The 23,666-nt window shown below is 52.0% G+C and overlaps 9 protein-coding genes across 9 annotated transcripts; 4 read left to right on the top strand and 5 right to left on the bottom strand.

Moving 5' to 3' along the window:
* Positions 1 to 1,976: 1,976 nt before the first annotated feature.
* On the bottom strand, positions 1,977 to 2,996 carry AAFC00_002599 (uncharacterized protein; the record flags this gene model as incomplete). The annotated part of the gene is made up of 2 exons (XM_069341939.1): positions 1,977 to 2,856; positions 2,920 to 2,996. 2 exons carry the CDS (start codon positions 2,994 to 2,996, stop codon positions 1,977 to 1,979), a joined length of 957 nt encoding a protein of 318 aa, XP_069198444.1.
* Positions 2,997 to 3,733: 737 nt separating this feature from the next.
* On the top strand, positions 3,734 to 4,581 carry AAFC00_002598 (uncharacterized protein; the record flags this gene model as incomplete). The annotated part of the gene is made up of 4 exons (XM_069341938.1): positions 3,734 to 3,803; positions 3,937 to 4,063; positions 4,203 to 4,384; positions 4,472 to 4,581. The coding sequence occupies 4 exons, from the start codon at positions 3,734 to 3,736 to the stop codon at positions 4,579 to 4,581; spliced, it is 489 nt and encodes a 162-aa protein (XP_069198443.1).
* Positions 4,582 to 4,881: 300 nt separating this feature from the next.
* AAFC00_002597 (uncharacterized protein) lies at positions 4,882 to 6,698 on the bottom strand (the record flags this gene model as incomplete). Its single annotated transcript, XM_069341937.1, has 8 exons — positions 4,882 to 5,079; positions 5,142 to 5,327; positions 5,385 to 5,598; positions 5,652 to 5,872; positions 5,931 to 6,209; positions 6,269 to 6,293; positions 6,345 to 6,426; positions 6,482 to 6,698. The coding sequence occupies 8 exons, from the start codon at positions 6,696 to 6,698 to the stop codon at positions 4,882 to 4,884; spliced, it is 1,422 nt and encodes a 473-aa protein (XP_069198442.1).
* Positions 6,699 to 7,521: 823 nt separating this feature from the next.
* Positions 7,522 to 8,144, top strand: AAFC00_002596 (ribosomal protein P1; the record flags this gene model as incomplete). The annotated part of the gene is made up of 3 exons (XM_069341936.1): positions 7,522 to 7,590; positions 7,776 to 7,853; positions 7,959 to 8,144. 3 exons carry the CDS (start codon positions 7,522 to 7,524, stop codon positions 8,142 to 8,144), a joined length of 333 nt encoding a protein of 110 aa, XP_069198441.1.
* A 4,703-nt stretch (positions 8,145 to 12,847) lies between these two features.
* Positions 12,848 to 14,278, bottom strand: AAFC00_002595 (uncharacterized protein; the record flags this gene model as incomplete). The annotated part of the gene is made up of 1 exon (XM_069341935.1): positions 12,848 to 14,278. The coding sequence occupies one exon, from the start codon at positions 14,276 to 14,278 to the stop codon at positions 12,848 to 12,850; it is 1,431 nt and encodes a 476-aa protein (XP_069198440.1).
* Positions 14,279 to 14,950: 672 nt separating this feature from the next.
* On the top strand, positions 14,951 to 16,633 carry AAFC00_002594 (uncharacterized protein; the record flags this gene model as incomplete). Its single annotated transcript, XM_069341934.1, has 2 exons — positions 14,951 to 14,961; positions 15,037 to 16,633. The coding sequence occupies 2 exons, from the start codon at positions 14,951 to 14,953 to the stop codon at positions 16,631 to 16,633; spliced, it is 1,608 nt and encodes a 535-aa protein (XP_069198439.1).
* A 900-nt stretch (positions 16,634 to 17,533) lies between these two features.
* AAFC00_002593 (uncharacterized protein) lies at positions 17,534 to 20,070 on the bottom strand (the record flags this gene model as incomplete). The annotated part of the gene is made up of 2 exons (XM_069341933.1): positions 17,534 to 19,960; positions 20,023 to 20,070. The coding sequence occupies 2 exons, from the start codon at positions 20,068 to 20,070 to the stop codon at positions 17,534 to 17,536; spliced, it is 2,475 nt and encodes an 824-aa protein (XP_069198438.1).
* A 372-nt stretch (positions 20,071 to 20,442) lies between these two features.
* Positions 20,443 to 21,087, bottom strand: AAFC00_002592 (uncharacterized protein; the record flags this gene model as incomplete). The annotated part of the gene is made up of 2 exons (XM_069341932.1): positions 20,443 to 20,783; positions 20,847 to 21,087. 2 exons carry the CDS (start codon positions 21,085 to 21,087, stop codon positions 20,443 to 20,445), a joined length of 582 nt encoding a protein of 193 aa, XP_069198437.1.
* Positions 21,088 to 22,529: 1,442 nt separating this feature from the next.
* Positions 22,530 to 23,176, top strand: AAFC00_002591 (uncharacterized protein; the record flags this gene model as incomplete). The annotated part of the gene is made up of 3 exons (XM_069341930.1): positions 22,530 to 22,542; positions 22,678 to 22,982; positions 23,042 to 23,176. 3 exons carry the CDS (start codon positions 22,530 to 22,532, stop codon positions 23,174 to 23,176), a joined length of 453 nt encoding a protein of 150 aa, XP_069198436.1.
* Positions 23,177 to 23,666: the final 490 nt, after the last annotated feature.

Below are 23,666 nucleotides of genomic sequence, written 5' to 3'. Positions count from 1 at the left end.
CGGCAGGGACGACGCCAGAGAGAGCCCATCCAGCCGAACTCCGTCTTCGCGCTATACACTGAGCTTCTGCGCAGGTGCCTCTATGGACCCTCTCCATCCTCGTACCTGACGAACAGTGGCTGTGGATGGATTTGAGATGATGATGATACGAGCCGCAGAGAGAGTGGTCACAGAGTGGCCCTACCCACCCTCTTACACGACTCGTAAAAACCGCAAACCCTGAGCTTAGCTATCGACGCTAGATCTAAACTTCTTATTTTGGTACTAAGCAGGAGTTCAATCGTGCTATGCTCCATCTCTCTGAATTAGGGTCTGGGCAGGGTACTGAACGCTCGATTCGTGTACCCGGGTCGCATCAACGACTATACCGCACTCGGATTTCTTCCACTCGGTACCTGACCGATAGAGAAAGTTGCTCCAGAAAGAGAAAATTCCCCCGAGCGTTCGTCACTACGAACAATGCCTGACCTTGGCGCACTCTCGTATAGCTTTTGAGGTGTGACTGTGCGAGTCTTGTCCTGTTCGGCACCCGGTCGAGTTCAGACTAAGGTAGCTGCATAAGATCCGCCTTGCACAACGTCCAGACGTATATGACCATCATCACATATAGTATATATGGTGCGTGATCCCACCCTCGCTTGAAGCTGAAGAAACAAATGATCGAGTGATTTTTGCGGAGGGGGAGGGGAGGGGGGTTTATCGGGCCAAAAAGGGTTCGAGCTGCGGCGGCATATCCTCTCCATACAATCAATCACCACAAGACATCCCAGGGAGCACGGACAAAGATTGGCCGTGATGAATTCAACGATCTACGTCGAGTTCCGCAGCCCATTCGTCTCAGGGTGATTAAAGAGCACTGTTCGCGCGATGGTGAATCCTCCCCACCTATCCACCCTTTCTCAATCTCATACCAGGGTGTCTCTGACTCTCCATATCTTAATTCGCTTGTCCTTCCCTTCTCGTCATTATTAGTCAAGGGTCCAGAGTGGATGTCGTCTTAGGGCCGGCCCTTCCTCTTACGCCCTTGGCCAATCAGCGGGGTGCTCCTGTAGTCGTCTGCATTGGTTATTGCCTTGGGTATAAGCGCTCGCTAGAAGGACTCGTCTGACAGCCACAGCGAAAGAAGAATCGTCGAGGGCGTAGAGCTGTGTGTGTCTTGCGTGCGCAGATTACGAAACGCGCGCAACATTGCGCAATCCCTTTCTCCTGTTGCTCCTGCTGCGGCTGCTGCTCCTCCTCACCTCTGATCTACGGCAAGTGTCCAAGGCAAAGTCTTCATGGAGGTGCTTGTTCTCGGGGCTCTGCACTACAGCAGCAACGATCCTATTGCGATAGATTCAGCCTGTGGCGAATCATGCCCCCTGCGCTGTAATGTCGAGATAGGACTCGCTTGCGAGACATTACTTTTGTGTCTCTGCATGCTGCTGCTGCACATTTGCCTTTCAACCCTCCTACTTTCAGTGTCTGACTCGGACGCCCGTGGCTGCTATACTGTGCACCTAGATCTCGCCGAGATAAAGATTATCGGGTGTGTATTTATATACATATATGCTTCTATATGTGGTCATATAGGCAATTTGAATTATCATATGGTGACTTTGAGACATGCAATATATATATGTATATGCTAGCCGGTCTTCAAGTGGAGTGTGCGCCGTTCTGAGATCGGGCAATGCATCGATCACAATCGCGTGTCGAGATAGCACGATCGGAGCAAGTCCGAAGCTTGAAACGTGTGAGGGAGGTGGGTACATGTGGCTGCCATGGAGTTACTCTTTAGAATTGCCTTTTGAGGTATAGGACCAACGAGAGACTGATGAAAAGCCGAGAAGAGACAAGAGAACGCCTGTCGATCTCAAGGCGCTTGACGAAACCCTGGTGGCGTAAGATCGAGCTACACTTCCGGTCGGAATGTCGACAATAAGCAAATCCGTCTCTATTTTCGTGCTGAGTTGGGATCTTGCGCCATCCCGTGTTTACCGTCCCTTGCATCCAAGCCAGCCAGTAGTCAGTTCTCCCTTCTCTCCCATTGGCCCGTTCCATTCGAGGTGCACCTGAGCCAGCACAATGCGATCTCTCTTCTCTTCCAGCGTCTTTCCATCCACTTGATCGATCACGAAAGCAACCTGCATGACATCTTCAGGTGCCATGCATGGCTTCTTGTGAGGCGTGTTTTTCTCATCAGTCCCATCCGAGTCCCGATTGAGACTCTTAGACGTGAGGGCTTTTGCCAGATTCAGAGACACCGCGTCCAGCACAATAGATCCCTCTGTGAGATTCTCCAGCTGGGCCTCTAGTACGAACTTTCTCGATCCGGAAGTATTGCGCTTGAGTTCTCCAATCTTGGTTCTGACTCCGACGGCGGGTTGAGCAGTAAATTGATAGAGCTTCCGAAACGTCCGTTTGTTGCCCGCATCTTCTTCGGATGCGTCGCCTTGCTGCTCCGAAGGTACCTCGGTGTAGGTGACCATGACGGCGAGAACATGCTGTCCGTCCTCTCTCAGCTCCTGTCGAATGATCTTCTGGACTGTGCGTCCCGATTCGAGAACGGCTGTGTTGACGTCGGCATATTGGTCGCTCAGGTCCAGGGGTATGACGCCTCCGGGTGACTGCAGTTCCGCTGTGATTTCGACATCACGAATGATGATGGGAGACGACTCAGGAAGCTCGTTGTTGGCGCACAACGTACACGAAAAAGTCGTGCCTACATAAGCAGCACCGAAGGCCGGAGGGAGTTGCAATAGAGGGGTGAGGGAATATGAGCTCCTGGATGTGGAAGGATACGGCTTGGAAGCTGTGTTCAAGATGCCCGGTCCGGGAACGTCTACTGCCGGAACCAAGGTAGGCTTTGACAAGCTGCGAAGGCGAAGTCGTCAATCATCTGGGGAAGTCTATGAACAATTGGCACAGCACACATACCGTAGCACTTTCAAGCTCACACTATGCGGGTGTTGACTCCCGCCGGCAGCCGCCAAAGTCTGTCGTGATTGCGCCATACAGCGGCATTGCACTCCTGACGACCTTATCTCATGCCTCTTACTGCTGTCAAAAGAGCAGTGGCGTTCGAGAAGGCGCAGAGCGGGTAAGTTCGGTAGTTGGTGGAGGGCGATGAGGTGTTGAACAGTCACAGTATCAGTAAACACTTTCCCCCAAAGATGTAACTGTGTATTAACCGTTTCACCAACACGCGGGAACTGCTGATCCGTGCGTCTCTCTCTCCCACTTCACCTACAGATCTGCACTGCGCTGCAACTCGGCGGAAGAAGTAGAGAAATTGTCTTCACACTTGTGCATAGCGAACTCTAACCATCTTCGACTGCATATATTGCCTTCTTCGTTACACATATTATTATTAGCTATTATATGGTCTTGAATCCCTTTTGTTTCGAGTCTTTGCTTTTCTATTATTACTTCGTTTAGAGCCATTCGTCATCAACATCAGCAGCAGCAGCAGTCAGCAGTCAGCAGTCCGTCCACGCTTCGATCTTTTATCCGCATTCATCTGCCGGTCAGGTCAGGTCAGGTCTTGCGTCATCAAATTGCGGCGCTGCTGGGTTTCTACACGTACAGTGTCTGCGTGGATCACAGGGTAGCAGCACATACCATCCACACTCTATACTCGAGCAGAAGAGAGAGAGAGAGAGAGAGAGAGAGAGAGAGGCGAGAGGCTGCCCAAAAAGGAAACTCCCCTGGCCGGCCCCTTCCTCTGGGCCCCCCTTCATATCCAATCAATATGAGACTCGAGAAAGCTCTCCCCCTCACTCGCCACGGCGAACTATTATTAGTCGAGGACACGCCAAAAGGTACTCATCATAGTGAACTCTCAACCTACGGCAAAACCGTAGTGGGATCGTGGAGAAGTATACAAACAAGGTGACACGATGAGAAAAGAGACACGAGAGCTGATGACGATATTCTTTCTTTTCTTCTTCACAGGTCGAGGCGTGTTCGCGCGGTCCTGTATACCCTCGGGCACAGTCCTGGAGACGTGTCCGGCGCTGGTCTTGGATCCTGTCGAGAATAAACTGCATGTTGAGAAGACGTCCTTGTATCACTATACCTAGTATGTTTGCGCCCTTGTCATTATTATCATGAATCGAAAAACAAAACCAAGATAGGCATTCGTGGAACTCGTCAGTGAGCGAGCGAGCGCAAAGGGGGAATATCTGTGAACAAAAATAATGACTCGAGAGCGTCCGCAGTAATTGGCCCCTGCCGGTGCGTGATGGCGAGAGGCCACAGACGACGCAGGCCGTCATCCTGGGTCTCGGATCCATGTTCAATCATTCGTCCCATTCACAGAATGTAGGGTGGGAACGTGATCTCGCGCGAGAGATTGTGACATATGTTGCTTTACGAGATATCGAGGCCGGCGAGGAACTATGTGAGTCTTACTATCAACACTTGGACCAAGGGTCTTTGGGAAACATAAGGTAGTATCTGCATAGACAATGGCTGACCGAAAAAAAAGGTATATCATATGGGTCGCGTCTGACATTTGTCGACACTGATGCTAGACCGCCGACTCCCGAGGGTGACGGTTCACATATATTGAGTAATATACAGCTTGACGACCCTTGAAGACAGGAGATAGATAAGAAGAAAGCAGAAAAAAAGAATTCAATAGACCCCCTGTACTCCGCAACCCCTATGCGAGCTCCCGATAGTCTTCCTTTCAAGATCGTACTGTAAGGCAGCCAGTCGAGTGCTGACCATCCAATCCTTTCCAGCGCCATGCATATGATTTCTCCTTCCTCAGCGGCGCAGGGTATCCGAGCGACATAATCACCGAGTGAGGGGGGAGCTTCGATACAAGCGGGGACCGAAGTAGTGTACGCCACTCCGATGATTCGTGATGATCTCGTAGCTTCAGGACCTTGATCATTCCTTCGTGCCGACTCCGTTCACATCCGTGGCAGAGGGCTCTTGTGACTCGTCTCTCTCCACTACATCGGTTCGGAGGTCATACACAAGATCGAAACATTCGGAAAGTAACGCAATCACGGCACCTTGGCCTTCTGGTATGTCGTTACCCACCATGAATTTGCCGTCCTTCTTCATGTTGTCGATGGAATTGATCTTTATGAGACATCAGTCAGTATTCTTGATTGACTACTTTCCGCGTTGGAGTATTGGCTCACCTTCATAGAGTAAGGGTATAATTCGCGGGGTGAATCGACTCCACCCGAGTTCTTGACCTCGATGAGGCACCGCTTGAGGGTCAAAAGCTGGTTGTAGATCGGTAGCAAAGCCTCCGACACAGGCTCTGATGAGACTATGTATTGATAAATGTAGGAGTAACACTTGCGCAAAAGGTACAGAAGCGTCTACTATAGTTAGTGATATGCCATGGAAGGGGGTTTACGGCGGAGGTATATGCTCACTCGTTGTGCGTGCAGATCCGCAGGCCTGCCTTCAGCGTCGATGAAGTTACCGTCGATTCTGCTCTCGTCGATTCGGTCAAGTTGTCGTTGATAAGAGTAGAGATCGGTTTCTCTCAGGGACCAAGCTTGGGTCAGGTTCATCTGCTCAAGCGTATTCCTAACCTTGAGCAATTTGGCGTATGTCTCTTGGAAGCGCTCGTCGATCTTTCCTTGTCTGTGATCTGTGTTAGAGCGCAATCACGCATCCTGAACGACCGATGACCATACTTCTCCTGAATGACCTCGACCCATAGGAAACATCTCGCGAGCAGAATGGAGACGACCTGGTTTCCTTCTGGCACAGCGCCCTCTTGGATTTGGAACGAGGCTAGCCTATCCGCATACGCTTGCTCGGCCGTCCTGCCTTCATGTTCGAAACCCGTCTCACTAAGCTCTCTCTGTATTTTGTGCAGTTGCTCCTCAAACTCTTTGACATCCTTGTCGGGGAACTTGTTGTCGGATCAGCTCCGCACGTCACGATTCGTGGCTGCAAGGTGTAGCACTCACCTTTGATCGGGTATTGCATGCGCTCAGTGACCTCAAGATGGACACCAACTGTTCGTATGTATCCACCTTGTCTGGGCTGAGTTTGGACAAGCTCTTCTGGAGCTCCTCCAAGGTGTTGCGACAGACGGTGATGCGAGCTTCGAGCAGGGTCATCAACTCTGGGCTGTGGGTGTCCTTGCCTCGCTCCACCGACTCTTGCCATTTGTCCAGGTTATGTTGGATGGACTCTAGATCTTTGGGTGAGTAGAAGCCTGCTTCCTTGAGGTGGTCGAGTAATCGCTGTTTCGCATCGGTCAGCGCACGATTGTGTTTGCTGCATCCGGCGATAAATGACAAACCTTGACTGTAGAAATGGCGGAGTATCTGGACCATGTCTTAGTACATTTGCGGAAGTGGTGCAATATAGCAACTTACACTGCGGGGGCTTCTTGGTTTCGACCGATGGTCAAGAAGAAGAGTGATATGAGCTGGAAACAGTCGTCGAGAACGGTATCCACTTGATCATGAAAGTCAGCCCCAGAACATATATACGACAAGGCGCATGAGCATACCTCGATTCTGCTCTCCTCGCTTTGACTGTCTGATGGCATTCAGCTTCTCGACCTGTTGGATGACCTCGTTGTAGAGAGTGATGACATCCTGGCTGCGGACGTAGGTGCTGCGGTCCTGCTTGAGTAAGGATAGTTTGTCCCTGATATTCAAAACATTGTCAAGGATGGGCTGTTCATTGGCATCAATGGGTATGCGAAATGCCGGAGAGTCGGTCATGATTTTATGGTTGAGGGTTGATGAAGTTGTTCAAGGAAGGTGAGGTGGTTGTCCGGGTCCTGGTGGAAGCTGTGGAGAGAGAGAGAGACAGAGGAGCGGGGTGATGTGGCGGCGGTGGTGGTCGTCAGAGAAGTCACAGTTGCTCAATCTCAGCGTCCTTTGTGGTTGTTAAGCTGATAGTGATGTGTATTTTGTGTAGCTTGTCAATGTTGCGGTCTGGTATATAGTAGTAGTACAGCAGTTTCCACGCGACACGGATGCAGATTACTGAATGGTCGCAACGTACCTTAGTAAGTGACTACTACGGAGGCTTAAGCTACTCTTAGATAGGGATCGCTTATCCCAGCACCCAGAAGGTCGAAGGTCGAAAGAGCGGCGGCGGCGGGCATCAACCCAATGACGCACACTTGAGCCAAGACATCTCTCCTCTCTCTGTCTCTCTCTCCTCTCTGTCTCTCTCTCCTCTCTGTCTCTGTCCGGCTAGAGCTGCACGAGACCGCCTGGCTGACAGGCCCCCGTTAGTGGTCATGGTAGCGCACGGACAGCACTCGGTCGCCTTCTTGTCGCCTCAGGCTGCGGGGGTATCTGCCAAGACTTCTGCTCAACGCCAAGCCCAGTCGGAGGTCGGCCCCCGGCGCAAGAAGCATGAAGAGCCGTCGATTCGCCGGACAAGCGAGAGCTAGCGCGTCGACATTTTGGTTTCACACTCGCATCCCAGAAAGACTTTCGCGAAAGAGATCATCAATCCACTGAGAAGAAGTCCGACAGTTACCCTTCAGAAAACTGTAAGGCATCTCAACACCACCACAAAACATCCCTCAAAATGTCTACCTCCGAGCTCGCTTCCTCCTACGCCGCCCTCATCCTGGCCGATGACGGTATTGAGATCACCGTACGCTGAGCATCCTCCTTTCAAGTCCCCCTCATCTAGCAGCAGCAGCAGCAGCGGCGAGAAAGAAAAAAGTTCGATAGAGAAGAGAAACAGAGACACGAGAGACAGACGAGAAGCAACACGCGCTGCTGCAGCGATGATGAAGAAAATAAAACTCCAGCTCTGACATTCTTTTCTTTCTACAGGCCGACAAGCTCCAGACCCTCATCGGTGCCGCTAAGGTCGCTGACGTTGAGCCCATCTGGACCACCCTCTTCGCCAAGGTACATATTCAATCACACCCTCTCAATCCTTTTGGAAGCAACCGGCAAGCAAAGCAAACGTAGAACAAGACCTTTTTTCTGACCATGTGTGTGCGACAACTACAGGCTCTCGAGGGCAAGGATGTCAAGGACCTTCTCCTGAACGTTGGCTCCGGAGGTGGTGCCGCTGCCGCCCCTGCCGCCGGTGGTGCCGCCGCTGGTGGTGCCGCTGCCGACGCCCCTGCTGAGGAGGCCAAGGAGGAGGAGAAGGAGGAGTCCGACGACGACATGGGCTTCGGTCTTTTCGACTAAGCGTGTGCGTAGACTTGCTCATATCCTCGCGAAAAAAGCAACAATCAGCGTATCACTGCGAAAACTTGCCAAGATCAAATGTGTGGAACTGCGGCGCGGGATCGGAAAAAGGGCGTTCGGGCCAGGGTGTTTGTTGTTACTTTCACGTTGATTCATGGAGGATGATGGCTCCTGGTACTGTCACCGTTTAGAAGGCTTCGGCGGGCATAATAGCTCGCACCGTAACGAAATCCTGCACGCTTCTGCATTTTGAAGTCGAAAAAAACAATCACTTTCCCGTTCCCTCGAAAGAAAAAAAAATAGAGGAAACGCAAATGCTTTGATGCGTTCAGTGCGCCGTGCCGTGCCTCTACTACCTAGTATACAGTCTGTGCCTTTGATATGTCAATCGCCATGTTGCGCCTCCAGCTCCCTCATAAAAGCTTCAAATAAAAAGGTCTCGCAGAAAAAGGAACCCGAAAAATGATTTTCGCCCAGGCCTCTATGATCGCCCCAAGTGCAATCAGACGATCATAACCCTGTCCTTTCCCCGTCCCCAATCAACGCTTCAATGCTTTATGCAGATCATACTTTCGTGTCAGAGCATCCTCGTCTTATCAAATCCCTGTGAAGGGTTGCATATCCATTCCGTCACACCATTTCTTCAAGTCAACCAGATCATTCCAAGTAGCCTCAGCGAAGCTTCAGTTGCGCGGGGTTGCATTTTCCTCTTTTCCATCTTTCTTCATGCTACCCAAGCGACAATTGAACAAGCTAGCGAGCCAAGTCCAAGGAACGTGGCCAAGACATATATCCAATCAAAGTGGACAAAGTCGTTGACTTACCTTGAAAGAGATCACAAACTAACCCCTGCCTGGATCCCTCATGTGCCGAACCGTCTTGTCGATTTGGTGGATGCTTCGCGCACCGTCTCCCGAATTCATGTTGTTCATGAAGTACTCCAACTGATACTGAACTCCTGGCGTCTCTCGAGGTGTGTTGGGCACGGTCGCCAGAGCCGCGGGCCCCAGCGCTGCGCTCAGTGGCGTGGCAGGTATTGGTGTCACATAGCCACTGGGTGGGTTCTTGACTCGTTGGTAGATTGGAGACTCTGTCATCGTACGAGATGTGTCCTTGACGGCTTGGTGTAGAGGTCGCATCACACTGCCGATGCTCGCGGTATCGTGTCCTTGACGATGCATGTTTTTGAGTTCTACCGCCACCTCGAGGAAAGCCTGTGTCTCGTTAGTAAATCTTGAAGGGAGTTCCAATAATGGGAAGAAGATAGTACATACCCGCGTGAATCTCTCGCCATTCATCCACAAATCGCGTTGATAACGGAGATTGGGATCCTTCAGCTTCACAACGGCAAGACGATCCTTCAGAGCTTCGAGTTCGTTGATGCTAATGTCGCATTTCTCTAGAACCAAGGCCCAGTGTTGCGCCACACGAGCTTGCATGCTTCTCGCAGCTCCTTCTTTGCGATTGAAGAAATCCATGCGGCAACTGGGAAGCACTTGGCTGGCGATATCACAGGTATGCTGGTACTTGATGTAGATCGCTTCGAACTGTCGCTGCTCGTCGGAGTCTTCGTAGTGACCTTGCTGTGTGCTACTCCTGGACATGGAGATCGAAGGGAACGACTCTCCTGAACGAGGTGTGATCGCGCTGAGTTGTGGAGTTCCACTTGCAGATGTCATCGTGTTACTTCGACTAGCACTGAGAGCGACAGGAGGCGGTATGGAGCCTGGAGTCGCGAGCCTAGATGGTTGGAGGATAGTGGCACCACGCAGCCGCTTCTTTGGATACGGTTTGGCCTGTGTTGGCGTGACAGAGCGGCTGCTCGACGTAGCGAGTGAGCTGCGTGTGCTCATGACTGGTGTCTTGACCTGAATCATCTCTGTCTTTTGGAAATCCAGAATGTTCTTGACCTCTACGAGAGTGCCGTAAAGATGGAGCATCAGGTTGCGAATGTGCATGGCTTCGCCGCGTTGACTAATCCTACGGGCGTGCAGACGGAGCTCACCCGCGAGATTGCTGTAGGCGGAGAGGACATGACCGGACTTCTTGCGGATTGCCTGGATCCAAGGATCGCGTTCGGTGGCTCGGTGTGCGCCAGTATCGCTAGCTAATTGGTCCAGACGGCGACCGAGTTCTTCCAATGACGCACTTGCTTCGAAGAATGTTCTTTCGATGGCAATTGCGTTCTTCCTGGGTGTACCGCTCTTGATGATACGCACGGCGTCGCCAAGGGAGCTGTTGAGCTGGAAAATTGTAAAGTAAACCCGGGTAGCCAGCTTGATGGTCATACTTGTAGGCCGTGACACGCGTCGATCCTCGGGCAAGCTTGACAAGCGTCTCCGGGTAAGTGGCACACGTGGAGCGACTGGTGATTCGGAAGGGCTGACAGCGCCTGACGAGGACTCTGTGCCACTGTAGGCATTGAAGCTGTTTGTCGATAGCTGGCTAGGACCGCGGTAGTGATAAGGCCTGACAGTGCCGTTATCTGTAGGGTTCAGAGCAACGCCACCAGAAGTCTTCCGCGGGACATAACCTAGCCGTTTCGAGCGAGCATTGACCGTCACTGCCATGCCATCACTGCGGCTGCGAATCCTCTCACCATCGACAGTCAGAGCTGTGAGACTTGGGCGACGAGGAGCATTCTGCAAGACAAGGGAATCACGTGCTCTTGATCTCTGTGGGATCGGTGGCGGAGGCATGAGACTGCCCTCTGTGTTGATCCTCAAAGACTCAAGGCCGTCGATGCCGCTCACGGATGGTCTTACTGGAAAACGTCCTGACACAGTACGTCTAGGTGGACGTGGCGTTTCCATGTTGCTCTCGCTGCTGTTTTCACTGTTAGTAAATTGCCATCACACGACAGTTTCATAAGTTGTTGATAGACTGACTTTGACTCAGGAGCAGCCGCATTGCGTCTTTGCTGTTCTCTCGCTGCGTATTCCCGCAGGTAAGACTTGAGCTGCGAACAAATCTGGCGAGATTCTTCGACCTGAGCGTCACCTGTGGCATTGGCACTGGCAGTAAGGACTTCACGAGGAGGGAACTCAAGCGGGTTGCCTCCGAATTTCACCTTGGTCAACCGTGACATCTGTCCAAGACAGACGGGAAGGCGCTTGATCTCATTGCCCTCCATAGCGAGGAACATTAATGAGTACATTCTCCTAATGTCATCGTGAATCACTCTGACACGATTGAAACTGAAGTCCAGGATTTGGAGGTTCTTTAGACCTAGTACCTGTTCTACGATTAGATCATCTGCAGACTGGTAGGCTTTATGTAAATACATACTGGTTCCGGGATTGCAGTGAAGTTATTGTGTCGAAGGTTGAGATACAAAAGGTTATGGCAAAGACCTATCTGCGACGGTATTTGTGAGAGGCGGTTATGACCGATAGCCAGTCTATAGATTGTCAGTCTCAGTGTCATCCTCGTCAAAAGATGTTCATGTCATCATCGAACCTCTCAACTCTATCCTTGATCAATAAGATGAGCTCGGTCGGGAGCACATTAATTCCTTTGTCCCCCAGATCAAGTGTATCTCCTGGCTGGGGACCATAGCCAAACGGCAGTGTAGCGCCGCCATCCAATGCCGCACGCTGCTTCTCGGCCGTCTCATCGAGTGCCGCCCTTGCAAATGCAAGGAGTTCATCGGTACTCATGATACCTGGCCGCGACTGACCGACAATAACAGATGCGAGATCTTCGTTCATTCATTCATCGTGACATTTCAAAACATGGAGATTTACGTCAGACATCAGGTACAAGTGAAGGGACAGTGTTATAGATGGTCCGAGCGTCCGTCCCATGCAGGAACACGGAATAGGGCTATAAAGGGACAGGGGCAAGGCGTATCACGTGGCTGTCCGTGTATATCGAGATACTTCCCTTTCTGAACTTCAATACGCCAGAAATCATACATGAATCGTGTAGAACGGAATGTCCTCTCGAGTAGCTGGACACACGTCGTAGCCTGTTGGCTATCTGCGGCGGAGATACATCGCCGCTAGCCTTGCGATTAAAATTATACCCCAGGGTCGGTTCCCAGGATTGCCTTAGCGTTAATTCTGCAGGGGAATGCCTCATGAACTAAGCTCAATAAGGTAGGCTCACTGGATCTGCGGGGCCTTCTTGCATATCACATTTGACAGCACTGCGACAGAAGGATGATGCAGACAGAGATTGCTCGAGTAGCGGAGGTATTATTGTTTGATCGTACATTAAATATACCGCTCAAGGAGGTGAGAATGCTACTGTGCTATGCTGTGAAGTTTCAAATCAGGCTTGGCAGTGGTGATCATTCTATGCCTGTGTAGGCTCAACTGCAGCCAGTCGCTCGATTTGCGAAGACCATTTGGCTATCTGCAGGTATGCTGTAAAGCTCTGTGTCAAGTTCCTCGTCACCTTCGTAACACCAGAGGTCGTGTGTCTTTCCGAGGCTACGATAACAGTGCACTCAATCCTCATGGTACGCACCTTCACGGCGAGATCGCTGCCGTGCCTGTAGATGATACCATTGGGTCCTTGTGAAAGGAAACTTTTCTCTCTCCATCCGTAAATCGTGAATGCGGTGACTCGAACTGTCCTTACATGGCATCTTGAAGAGCGAAGATCAAGGGAAGCATTGACGCCAAAGGTGGATCTTCGATGGACGCAATGATCTCAGTTCACTCCAGAAGCTGGAATACCAGCAGCCAGCTGCTCGCCTATGATATGTCGCCCCCGTGTTCCCGTACCATCCTCAGTACATCTCCAACAAGATAAAGGCTACCCGCCACAACGACGAGTCCATCCCATTTTTTTGCAATGGTACAAGCCTCTTCCAAAGCATCTCTCAGATCGTTCACAGCGGTCTGATATGAGGGCTTGACGCTGAAGTTGGCAGATTTGCACTGGTTGGTGGTCTGTCGTACCTGGTCCACGATCTCCACAGGAGACATTGCTCTCACCCAGGGCATCCCATCCACCGGGCCAAATCTGGTAGCGATGACGCAAGGGGGATGTGTACGCCTCTGGTCGGCATCAATGGACAGGAAGTGTTGCAGCATAGATCTGACATCTTTCCCGTAAGAGGCCGCGACAACCCAAATGATTGGTCGATCGTTGTAAGTGCGTTTGCGCACAGTGTTAGCGAGTGCTTCGGCAGATTCAGCATTATGAGCGCCGTCGATAAGGATCAGGGGTTTGTAGCCGGTGATGCACTCGATGCTCACATCTTGGACTCTACCAGGCCAGATAGTATGTGAAGGCACCTCTCTGAAGGAGCTGATCAAAGCTGTGAGAGCGCTGGGGATGTGATCGTGTAGGCGATGCAGTTGCTGAAGTGCAAGCCAGGTCAAGGAAAATGCCATGGCAGAATTCTGTTTTCGCACCTGCTCGTTATCGAACAGTTGAGGCTTCTGGGTGTGGCTCCAAATGCTCTCGTAGCCCTGAGTGTCTTCGGCACGAATGATCTGACTGACCCCAACTTTCTTCGCAATGTTCAGAAGGTTTTGCGTCACCGTGGCATCGTTCGGAGCTAGGACTACAGGCACACCAGGTTTCATGATACCGGCCTTCTCGGTCGAGATTTGTTCTAGGGTAGAGCCAAGGAAGCCCTGGTGGTCGAGGGCAATTGTGGACACTGCAGTGGCAAGCGGTTTCGGTCTGAACTGGTCGATAGACACGCCAGCAACATCGGGCTTATCCCATCCGGAGCTCTGCCCAAGGATGTTAGTTGCATCAAGGCGACCGCCCATGCCGACTTCAATGACAGCAACATCAACATTCTCCTGGGTGAATATTTCAAAGGCCGTAGCAGTAAGTAACTCAAATTCCGAGGCGCCGATGCCCTCGTTCTCGTTAAGCTCGATCAAACGGGCCTCGACCTGGCGGAAGATGGACTCGGAAATGGTCTCCCCGTCGATGGTAATACAGTCCCATCGATCAATCAGATGAGGTGAGTTGAAGCGACCGTGCTTTAGTGCAGATTGATCGGATTCAGAGCGGAAAGTAGAGACATTGTATGCCGAGAGCATACCGGTTACGTATGCGCAGATGGAGCCCTTGCCATTTGTGCCAGCAACATGTATGGCTCGCCATGGTAGAGGCGTCCGAGCCAAGAGGCGAAAGATGCGAGCTAATCCAAGTTCTATCATGATGCTAAAGGGTGAAAAGGGTTGTTGGATCTCTATGATCTCGCTATCTGCACCAGATTGAGGGTGCGGTTTCGACCTCGATGACTGAATAAAAAGAACTTGCGTATGGCGGCACTTGGAGAAGCCATGCGCCAGGAAATGACATAAATTCGCTTCGAGTACTTCCGTAGAAATCCTCTTGATCGCCTCAGAAATACTCTACCTTAGATGAGCACAGCCGATATTACAGCACCAGCCTTAGCTCGGCGGTGTCGAGGAGGAGCAATAGCGTTGACATGATGCTGTTGTGAAGAATAATTAGTTATTCTTGCTGGTAGTGACCTCGGGCTTATATGAAGTCGGAGGTCTTGAGTCATGATCAGGAGCTTTGACCGGTTGCCTAAGGCAGGCCAACACAGCTGCGTAGCTACAGCTACGGCAAAGCGCGTGTCTACGGTGCAGTTTAAGGCAGCCAAAGCTACCTTTACTCAAGTGTTACCTACCTTAGCTTAATTTATCTGCGTAGTATCAGAGCAACAATCATCATTGTTGACTTGTGCTCTGCTTACTTTGAACCTTTTGAGCTTCACTGTCATCTCCCGAGCATTCCTCGCGGTCGTGTCCGTTTCGCAGCAGATAACAATAGCAACAACCTCGGTCGTGAATTCACCTCGTCCATAATAATCAGACGCGATGGGTCTCCCGTAAGTCGCGAGCAGCCAACGCGACGCGCATCTCAGCTCCGTCCGATTATCACGCTAATCTCATGTCGACGCCAGCATATGGAATCATTCCGACGACAACAATGACAAGGCGGAAAAGCCACATGCATCCAAGGACAGCGGAAAACACAACGCCCCGAATCCGCAATACCTTCTTGCTCGCTCCGTCATTCGACGACGTCCACTCGGCGAAACTCGCCGCATACAAGCACATCTTCGCCGTGTAGATGGCGAATCCAACCATACAGCCGCCTTGCAGGCCATAGAGCATGTCCAACAACCTGATAGTAGCGACTCCTCCTCCAGTCACGGATCAACGACAGGGAGTCGCGATGCTTCACCCGCAGCCACAGGTACTGCTGACGCACCTCGCGAGAGTCGTGGTCTTCTCGCGCGTCGAACAGGCACCCGATTTCCTCCAACAGTCCCTGCGTCCCATCCAAGGGCTGCACGCAGCGAAACCCTGTCGCGACTAATAGCTCAACAGCGAACTCTAGAAGCTAGGCAAGCATCGAGCAGGCGTGCCAATGCAGACACACTGAGAGAACGCGCTCAGCAGTCCACCAGCAGAGCAAATCTTCCCACTCCACCACTGGACCTTTCCGCTCCTCCTGACCAAACCGAAGATGCCGCACTCAGCCCATCGCGCAGCACGGCTGGCGCCGCTCACGACGAGGTGTCCACCGGTCAGACTCCATCTCCCACCGCTGATACCTGGCAAGTCATGCGTGTCACGATGACACCAGACGAAACCTCACCCTCGGCTTCGACAAGCTTCGCCAGTGCAAGAGCTGCAGCAGATTCTCTGCCTATTTTACCCGATCCCGATCATGAGTCGAACGTCATGGCACCGGTAAGAGCTGATAGAGATGTATCTTTCGACGAGACGATGCGCGAAATGGGCATAGAGGTATCCTCCACTTCCTCTTCTGAAGCACAATCACACGATTCGGATTCGGATTCGCAAGACGAGGACATGGCAAGTACGGGTGGCCACTATGCTGGACGCGCTGCAATTGATCACGTCAATAGAGCGATCATGGGCGAGGTCAACGATGATCACACACGGCGCCGGACACAGCTGGCGAGAGGACTGTATCGTATGGCAACGACGTTGCCTGCCGGAAGCGATCAAGCCACTCTGATAGCTGCCTGTCATACCATCTTGCTCGGTCCGCCTCCACCGCGTTCGCATCGTAATGTGCCAAGACACAGATCAAGCCAGACCAGCGGCCCAGATGTCCCGTTCTCAAGAGCACCACAAGCGGCCAACAGTCGCCAGCTCTGGCGCGAGCAAGGCATCAGACTTCGCAGTGCTCTGTGGGCGCGATTCAGAGATCTCCACGAAGACGAGCGCCAGTGGTACGAGGCTCCATACGCCGCTTTCTTCACTTCCCTGGATGAAGACAACGATGACGACTCACACCAGGTGGAGCAGCATGCAGCAGACACAGACGCCGACGCAACCGAGACGGAAACCGAACATGCCCAGGCGCGCAATACCTCGTCAACGTCAGTGCCAAGACCCGACAGGGCCGCAAGAAGGACGGGCGCAGAACAACCAAGTTCGGCGTCGACTGAGGGCCCGCGCGCCGCCGAGGCTACGACAGCAGGCGAGACACCCTGGATGTTGGCCGAGCCTCTGAACGTCTAATCTGCTTTGCCTGATCCGCCAACGACGCGGGATAACAGCAAGCACGGCACTGGCGGCTGGCCGTCAGATGGCAGACAAATGATGAAGCTCAGCGCGACGACCGATCTCAGCCCCCCCCCCTAGACACGGCCGCACACATGATAGGAAGGAATCTGCAATTCGAACAAAAAGTCGGGCATTCGTCAAGGTGCATTGATACGCAGAAGGAAGGAAAAGCTGCTGACCCTCTCTGGCGTGGTGCTGAAAAGGGGATTTCTTGGTTTTCGAGATTATGATAATGTGGAAATGGAAAATGATACTCTTTTACTCTCAATGAACTTTCAAGTACGAAGAAAAGCAGAAGAGAGCAGAGGAGAGTGGGGCTAGGTCATGTCGCGTCGTCTGTGAGTGTGTACCTGTCTGTGCAAGTACTAGATAATCTGCATGTAAGTCAAGGTACCTTAGGCAAGGCAAAACATGTAAAATAAGGTGAGGTAGGCATGAGACTAAAGCCCGAGAAACCCAGTCGAGTCGAGTCGAGTCCAGTCCCGTCGGATCGAAGCCTAGTAAACCATCGCACTGCTACAGTACACTGCGCAGCGTGCCTTGCTTCTAGGATGCATCACCTCACTCACTTTCCTCGCTCAAGCCATTTCCGTGTGTTTCGTTGCGCACATTTCTCTCTGAGGCGAAAGAAAGGGGGAAAGAAACTCTGCACATATATATACATTTCATTCTAGGTCCCCTTTCCCAGAGAATCGCTCTGTGGGTACAAACTTCTGTAAAAGTCGTTCTTCTTCTTCCTTTTATTTTTGTGTAGGTAGGCCAGAACATGCAACCTCTCTTGTTTGTGCTCATGACGAAATATACGACTGAACGCTGTTTTCTGTGTCAGACAATCCATTTCTTTTTCTTCTCTTTTTACACGGCAGCGGCGGCGGCGCCCTTGGAGGCCTTGGCGGCCAACAGATTCAGTGCACTGCCCGCGAGGATGAACGCGCACTGCGTGTCTGATAGCGTGTGCTTGGTGGGGATAGTGACCTCGCTGCCGTCGCTCTTCTTGACAACGATAGTAACGGATCCCTGACCGCCGGACTTGAGAACATCCAACAGGCCCTCGGTTCGGACTTCGTCGCAGGCGTCCATCTTGTCGTAGTCGTTTTCGCTGACAAAGGTCAGTGGCACGACGCCTTGTTTCTTGAGATTCGTCTCGTGGATGCGCGCAAAGGACTTGGTCAGGATGATGCGGCCGCCGAGGTAGCGCGGTTGCAGAGCGGCGTGTTCGCGCGCGGATCCCTCGCCGTAGTTGTGCTCGGCGACTACGAGCCACTCTTTGCCTTCTGTCTTCCACTTCTTGGCGAGCTCGGGGATGCCCATGCCGTTGGAGCGCGAGGTGGTGTCGTTGATGTCGTAGACGGTGTTGGTCTCGCCGGTCTCGGCGTTGATGGCGCCGATCAGTGTGTTCTCGGCAATGTTGGGCAGGTGCCCTTTGTATTTCAACCAAGGTCCGGCGGCGGAGATGGTGTCGGTTGTGCATTGGCCCTTGACCTTGACGAGGACGCGGAGACCTTCGAGTTCGGATTCGGGGAATGGCGAAAAGGGTTCGAGAATGGCGAGACGGTCGGATGAGGGATCGACCTTGACCTCAGCCGAGGGATCGGGCTTTCCGGGAGTAGGCATGAAGAGAGGGTTACCCTGGGCGAAACCTAATGACGGTAGATCCTTGCCGGTGGGAGGCTCGAACTTGAACTCACCCTTGCCATCAGGAAGAGGGATAGAGTCTGTCATTGGGTTGAAGGTAGTGCTTCCGGCGTACGACATGGCGGTGACGAGCTCAGGGGAAGCAAGGAAGTTCATCGTCTTGACGTTACCGTCGTTACGACCTCTGAAGTTGCGGTTGTAGGAAGTGAAGATGGCATTGTTGACGCCCTTCTCCACTCCGTCCGTTCTCTTCCACATGCCGATGCAAGGGCCACAGGCATTGGCGAGGATGATGCCACCGGCGCCGCTGAAGGTATCCAGGGTGCTGTCTCTGTCGAGTGTGGCACGGATTTGCTCGGACCCGGGAGTGATGAAGAAGTCCGCCTTTGGCTCGAGGCCGGCAGCGGCGGCTTGCTTCACCAGAGACTCTGCGCGGGTCATGTCCTGGTAAGAAGAGTTGGTACATGAGCCGATGAGACCGGCACCGAAAGTCTCAGGCCATTGGTTAGCCTTGACGGTGTCCTTGAACTTGGACAAGGGAGTGGAAAGATCGGGAGTCATGGGACCGTTGATGTGAGGCTCGAGTTCGCTCAGGTTGATGGTGACGACCTCGTCGTACTGAGCTCCAGAGTCTGCGCGAAGCAAGTTGTGGGGACCGGGAGAGCTGGCGATGGTCTGAGCGGCCAAGGCGATAGGACCACGGTGTGTGGCTTCGAGGTAAGGAATGTGAGCCTGGGAGAAGGGGAAGATGGAAGTAGTCGCGCCGACTTCAGCACCCATGTTGCAGATAGTGGCCATACCAGTGCAGCTGAGAGTGTCGACACCGGGTCCGAAATACTCGATGAGGAAACCAGTGCCGCCACGAACAGTCAAGAGACCGGCAAGATGCAAAATAACGTCCTTGGGACTCGTCCAGCCTGATAGCTGACCCTCGAGCTTGACACCGAGAATCTTAGGGGCCTTGAGTTCCCAAGGAGAGTCGACAAGGGCGTCGACAGCATCCGCACCACCAACACCAATGGCAATAGCGCCGAGACCACCAGCATTGGGCGTGTGACTGTCTGTGCCGAGCATCATGAGACCAGGCGCACTGTAGTTCTCGAGCACACTCTGATGAATGATTCCAGCACCGGGAGGCCAGAACTCGATTCCGTACTTCTTAGCTGCGCTCTCGAGGAAGTCAAAGACCTCCTTGTTTCCCTGGATGCCGTTGGGCAGATCCGTGTCAGCACCTCTTTCTCCGACAATCATGTGATCACAGTGAATACTGGCGGGGACGGCGGTGGAAGGGAGACCGCAGGACATGAACTGCAGGAGAGCCATCTGAGCAGATGCGTCTTGCATGGCAACCCGATCAGGCTTGAGCTTGAGGTTGGCCTTGCCGCGGATGTCGGCGCCATTGTTGGTTCCGGTCAATAAGGACTCTTCGGGTGACTCGAGATGCGAGTAGAGGATCTTCTCGGCGAGAGTGAGGGCTCGACTTGGGAGAACCCGTCGCACTTCACTGAGTTTCCGGAGCAATTTGGGGTATGGAGGAGTGCGAATGGCCAGGTTCGAGGCAGCCTGAGTGGTTGCAGCATCGGCAGCAGTGGCAAGGTTTCTGCGAGCAACAGCAGGTCCGCGTAGGGAAGAGGCGAGGCTCAATGACTGTAACTCGGGTATAAGCGAATTTGTTACGATTTGTTTCTCTTCAAGTGCGGATTGTTTACCTTGATAGCAGGCAATCTGCCCGTACGGAACGCCTGCGTTCCCGCCATTATTATGAATAGGAATTGGAATGGACTGAGCTGTGTGATATAATCCACCACAAGCAAAAATCCTGTGATTCGCGATGTTTTCGTGAAATACTGTAATGCAGCCAGTAGATCTCCCGCTTTCGCCATCTCCGCAAAAAGTTCGCCCGAAGTTCTGGGGATGACCAGTCCGATATCGCCAATTACTAATGCTACTTTGGGCAAGGCTTATTGGCGTCTGTCTACCACAATCCAACTGTATCATGTTAACACGCCCGGAACGCCTTGCTACCATGAACCATGCCCAAGCCAGACTGCCAATAGCGCCTCCTCGCCGAATGCCATGACTTCACGAGCGTACCTCGACACTCGATCTGCGACTCTGCCATAGCCATCTCACAACACTAAGATCATAAATGCGGCTATAGTCCCCAAAAGACAAAGTCCGCATCTGACAACTTGTGCCGCTGCACCTGTTTGACCAGAAGTCGTCGAGGAGGCGCTATTGGCAGTATTGGTGGCAGCAGTCGTTGCGGTCGTAGGTGAAGCTGATAGATTTGAGGTAGGAGTAGCCGATCCGCCAGATCTTGAAGGGCTGGATGTCGCATCACTGCTACTGCTTGCGTGCCCCGAGGCTGACGACGATGCGTGTGATGTCGACATTTGAGATGTGCTGACAGTGTCACTTGGCTCGGACGATGACCCTCTCGAAGATGAAAGTGAAGATGCAGACGTCGCTGAAATCTAAGGCTTAGCTTTCTCGTCTCAACCAAAATCGAGTCACGTCCACGTGTACTTACACACACTCATACCAGCAATCGAACAGATACTCGAGAACGCGACGACGGCTGCTTGGACATTTTCACCGCACGTGCTGGACAGGGTTGACTCTATGGATTTTGCATTGCCACAGACGGCCTCTAGGTCAGAGGGTGTGCTTTGATTCCCGACTGCTGCAAGTAGGCATGCTGGAGGTGCGGCTGCTACTAATATGGTGAGGAGACAGAGAACAATGATGATCACTTTCTGCTGGGGAATCATGATGATTGCTGGAGTGCTTATGTCGTATGAAAACAGGAGTTTATCCACAAGGGACAAATCAGCTGAATAGGTAATGTTTCAAAGAACTGTTGCAAGGGTTTAGGTGTATTAGGAATGTGGCCGCTGGTTACTGATGGATGTTCTTTGGATGATTTCAAGTAGCACAGGATATAATATGAAACAATAATATCTACCCGCATCCTTACCTACCTACAGCACATGGCACTCCTTGAGTGGTATACGCTCGTTAGGGAAGTCACCGCCAAGACGATGTCAACAAACCCCGGGGCATGCGGAACGATAGAACTACCTGTATTCGTACCTTTCAGGAATCTCGAGTGAGGTTTTTATTGTGTGTGCATGAGATAAAGCACACAGCACGTGGATCAGTAGCAGTAGCAAAAGTTGTTTATCAATGTGACCAAAAGCGAGATTATTGATTAAACATAAGGTGTTTACCTTGTCCATTGTTCTTGTTTACAGGTCACAACGTACGGCTCATCTTATTCTCCCGAAATTACGTGTTGCGCCATGAGCTTCTCTCGTACCTCAGCTATAGTAGATGGCTGCTCAACGACGAGGACCAAGATATAAAGAGGGATCTCTGCCTCTATCGCTTGAAAGCGATGCATAATTACATGGGGAGACACCATGTGCGCTCTCCTACACTTTGAAATCATTCAGAAGGTAATCACAGGTACATGAAACAAGGAATAAAACCACGTTCGTTTCTCGCGGTCTACATCAGACTGTTCTGGGCCTCCCCTCCTCGCCAAGAGGAGAGCTACCCACATTGTCAGTAAACATGACAAGGCATGGAAACCATAGCAACAGGAAATGGAAGAGGCGCAAATAGAGCCTGAAGCTTAGACATATTGCCGTAATGAGTACGAAGCTGCGCTGGCAGATAGACGCGGGTAATACGAAGCGATGTGTGGACAGTCGAGAAAGTGCCACATGGTACAGTACATACAGTACCCGGGATCGAGGGAGAAATGATGTATGAGTGAAATAGCAGGCCACAACGTCGAAGCGGCAAGTAGAAGCGCAGTGATGACAGGCAACCTAGGTAAGTGGTGAACGAACGGTCCACATGAAGAGCCTGTTTCGACGCGCTATCCAGCTTCTGGACTGGCGGAAGTGGTGAATCAGTTCCGCCAGTGACGCCGCAGCCCCATTTCTTGGTCGAATCGAGGAGGGGCTTAGGGGCATTCCCCCAGTTTCTCGATCGCATGATCGCCAAGCTCCAATAAGAATGACGTGGTTGGAGCATACCGTACGATGACGTGAGGACAGCTACGCTCCACCCACGGATACGCAAAACCGCACCTCCTCCCCCTGAAGTAAATAGCTTTTTCTCTTCTCAATTCACTTGTTCTATCTACAATCGACATCCATCCATCTCAAATCTTCCAACCTTCACACAAACACCTACATTCACAATGTCTCTCAGCTGTAAGCTACTTTTTCCCTTCGACTTGTCCTTCTGTTGTCCTCCAGCAAGCTCCCGGCTTGGGCCATTGCTGTTGGACAGTCAATGGATCTGTCTCCATCGTGAGAGACTGCAAGATGACTGACCCGATCAATCAGACCTTCCTCCCGTCAAGCCTTCGGCCATTGCCCTCGGCACTGCCTTCAACCACGTTGCCTCGCTCGCCGTCCTCGGACCCGTTTTCGGTGACACCTACCGTCAGGCCCAGGCTGCCAACTCCAAGGAGGAGTTTTTCAAGTCCAAGGAGGCCGCCTCTGCTGCCACCGCCTGGGGAACTTCCCTCATCGGCTCCGCCGTTCAATCGTACGGTGTTGGCGCTCTCCTGAACGCCACCGGTACCCTCAGCTACAAGGGCGCTGCATACATGGGTGCTCTCATCTTCATGGCCAGCTCCGCTCCTTCTGTAAGTTTATTCATGACTTTTGACTTTTGAGAGCAGTCTGTACTAACAAATCAAATCAGTTCATTGCCCAGATCGCCACCGAGAAGCGTCCCCTCGACACCGTCGCTGTCGGCGCTCTTGCCCGCATCTTCGAGACCGTCGGTCTCTCCATGTTCCTCACCTACTGGGGAACCCGCACCAACCCTTTCGACTAAGCTAGTCGCCTCGATTTAATGTCTTGACACGAGCATGAGAATGAAGCATCAGATGTCTCGCTTTTCCCTATCAATTAGTTTTAAGCCGCGGAGTGGTGGTTTCAACTTTTTTAACTCTTCGGGCGCATAAGCCTCGATTGTATGAATAGTTTTACCAAATGTAGTCCATTGAAGACTAATCCTTGCTATGTACTGATTGATCATCAAAGTGTTACGGTGCTTTGACGCCTACAAGTGACTCGATCTCGGTTCGGTTGTTGTACAACAACCTGCGCCATTGAAATGTTGCTGCAGCTTATGTACTTATGTAATACGATGAACTGAAACCGGATAGATGTCAACACAAACTTCGTATCTTTGCTTGTCAAGGCAGGTCCTTGCTTGTCAAAGAATACCAGGCCTCTATTGATGTTGGTGCTGTAGTCTGCACCTATAATTTGGGCAAATATTGGCCCTAGCTCGATCTCGGTAAAGAATAGATAATTGCGGA

Source organism: Neodothiora populina (genome assembly GCF_041146345.1).
Source record: "Neodothiora populina strain CPC 39397 chromosome Unknown canker_contig_15, whole genome shotgun sequence".
Classification (NCBI taxonomy): Eukaryota; Fungi; Ascomycota; class Dothideomycetes; order Dothideales; family Dothioraceae; genus Neodothiora; species Neodothiora populina.
The sequence above is the reverse complement of the archived record's forward strand: the minus strand, read 5'-3'. Positions and strand labels throughout refer to the sequence as shown.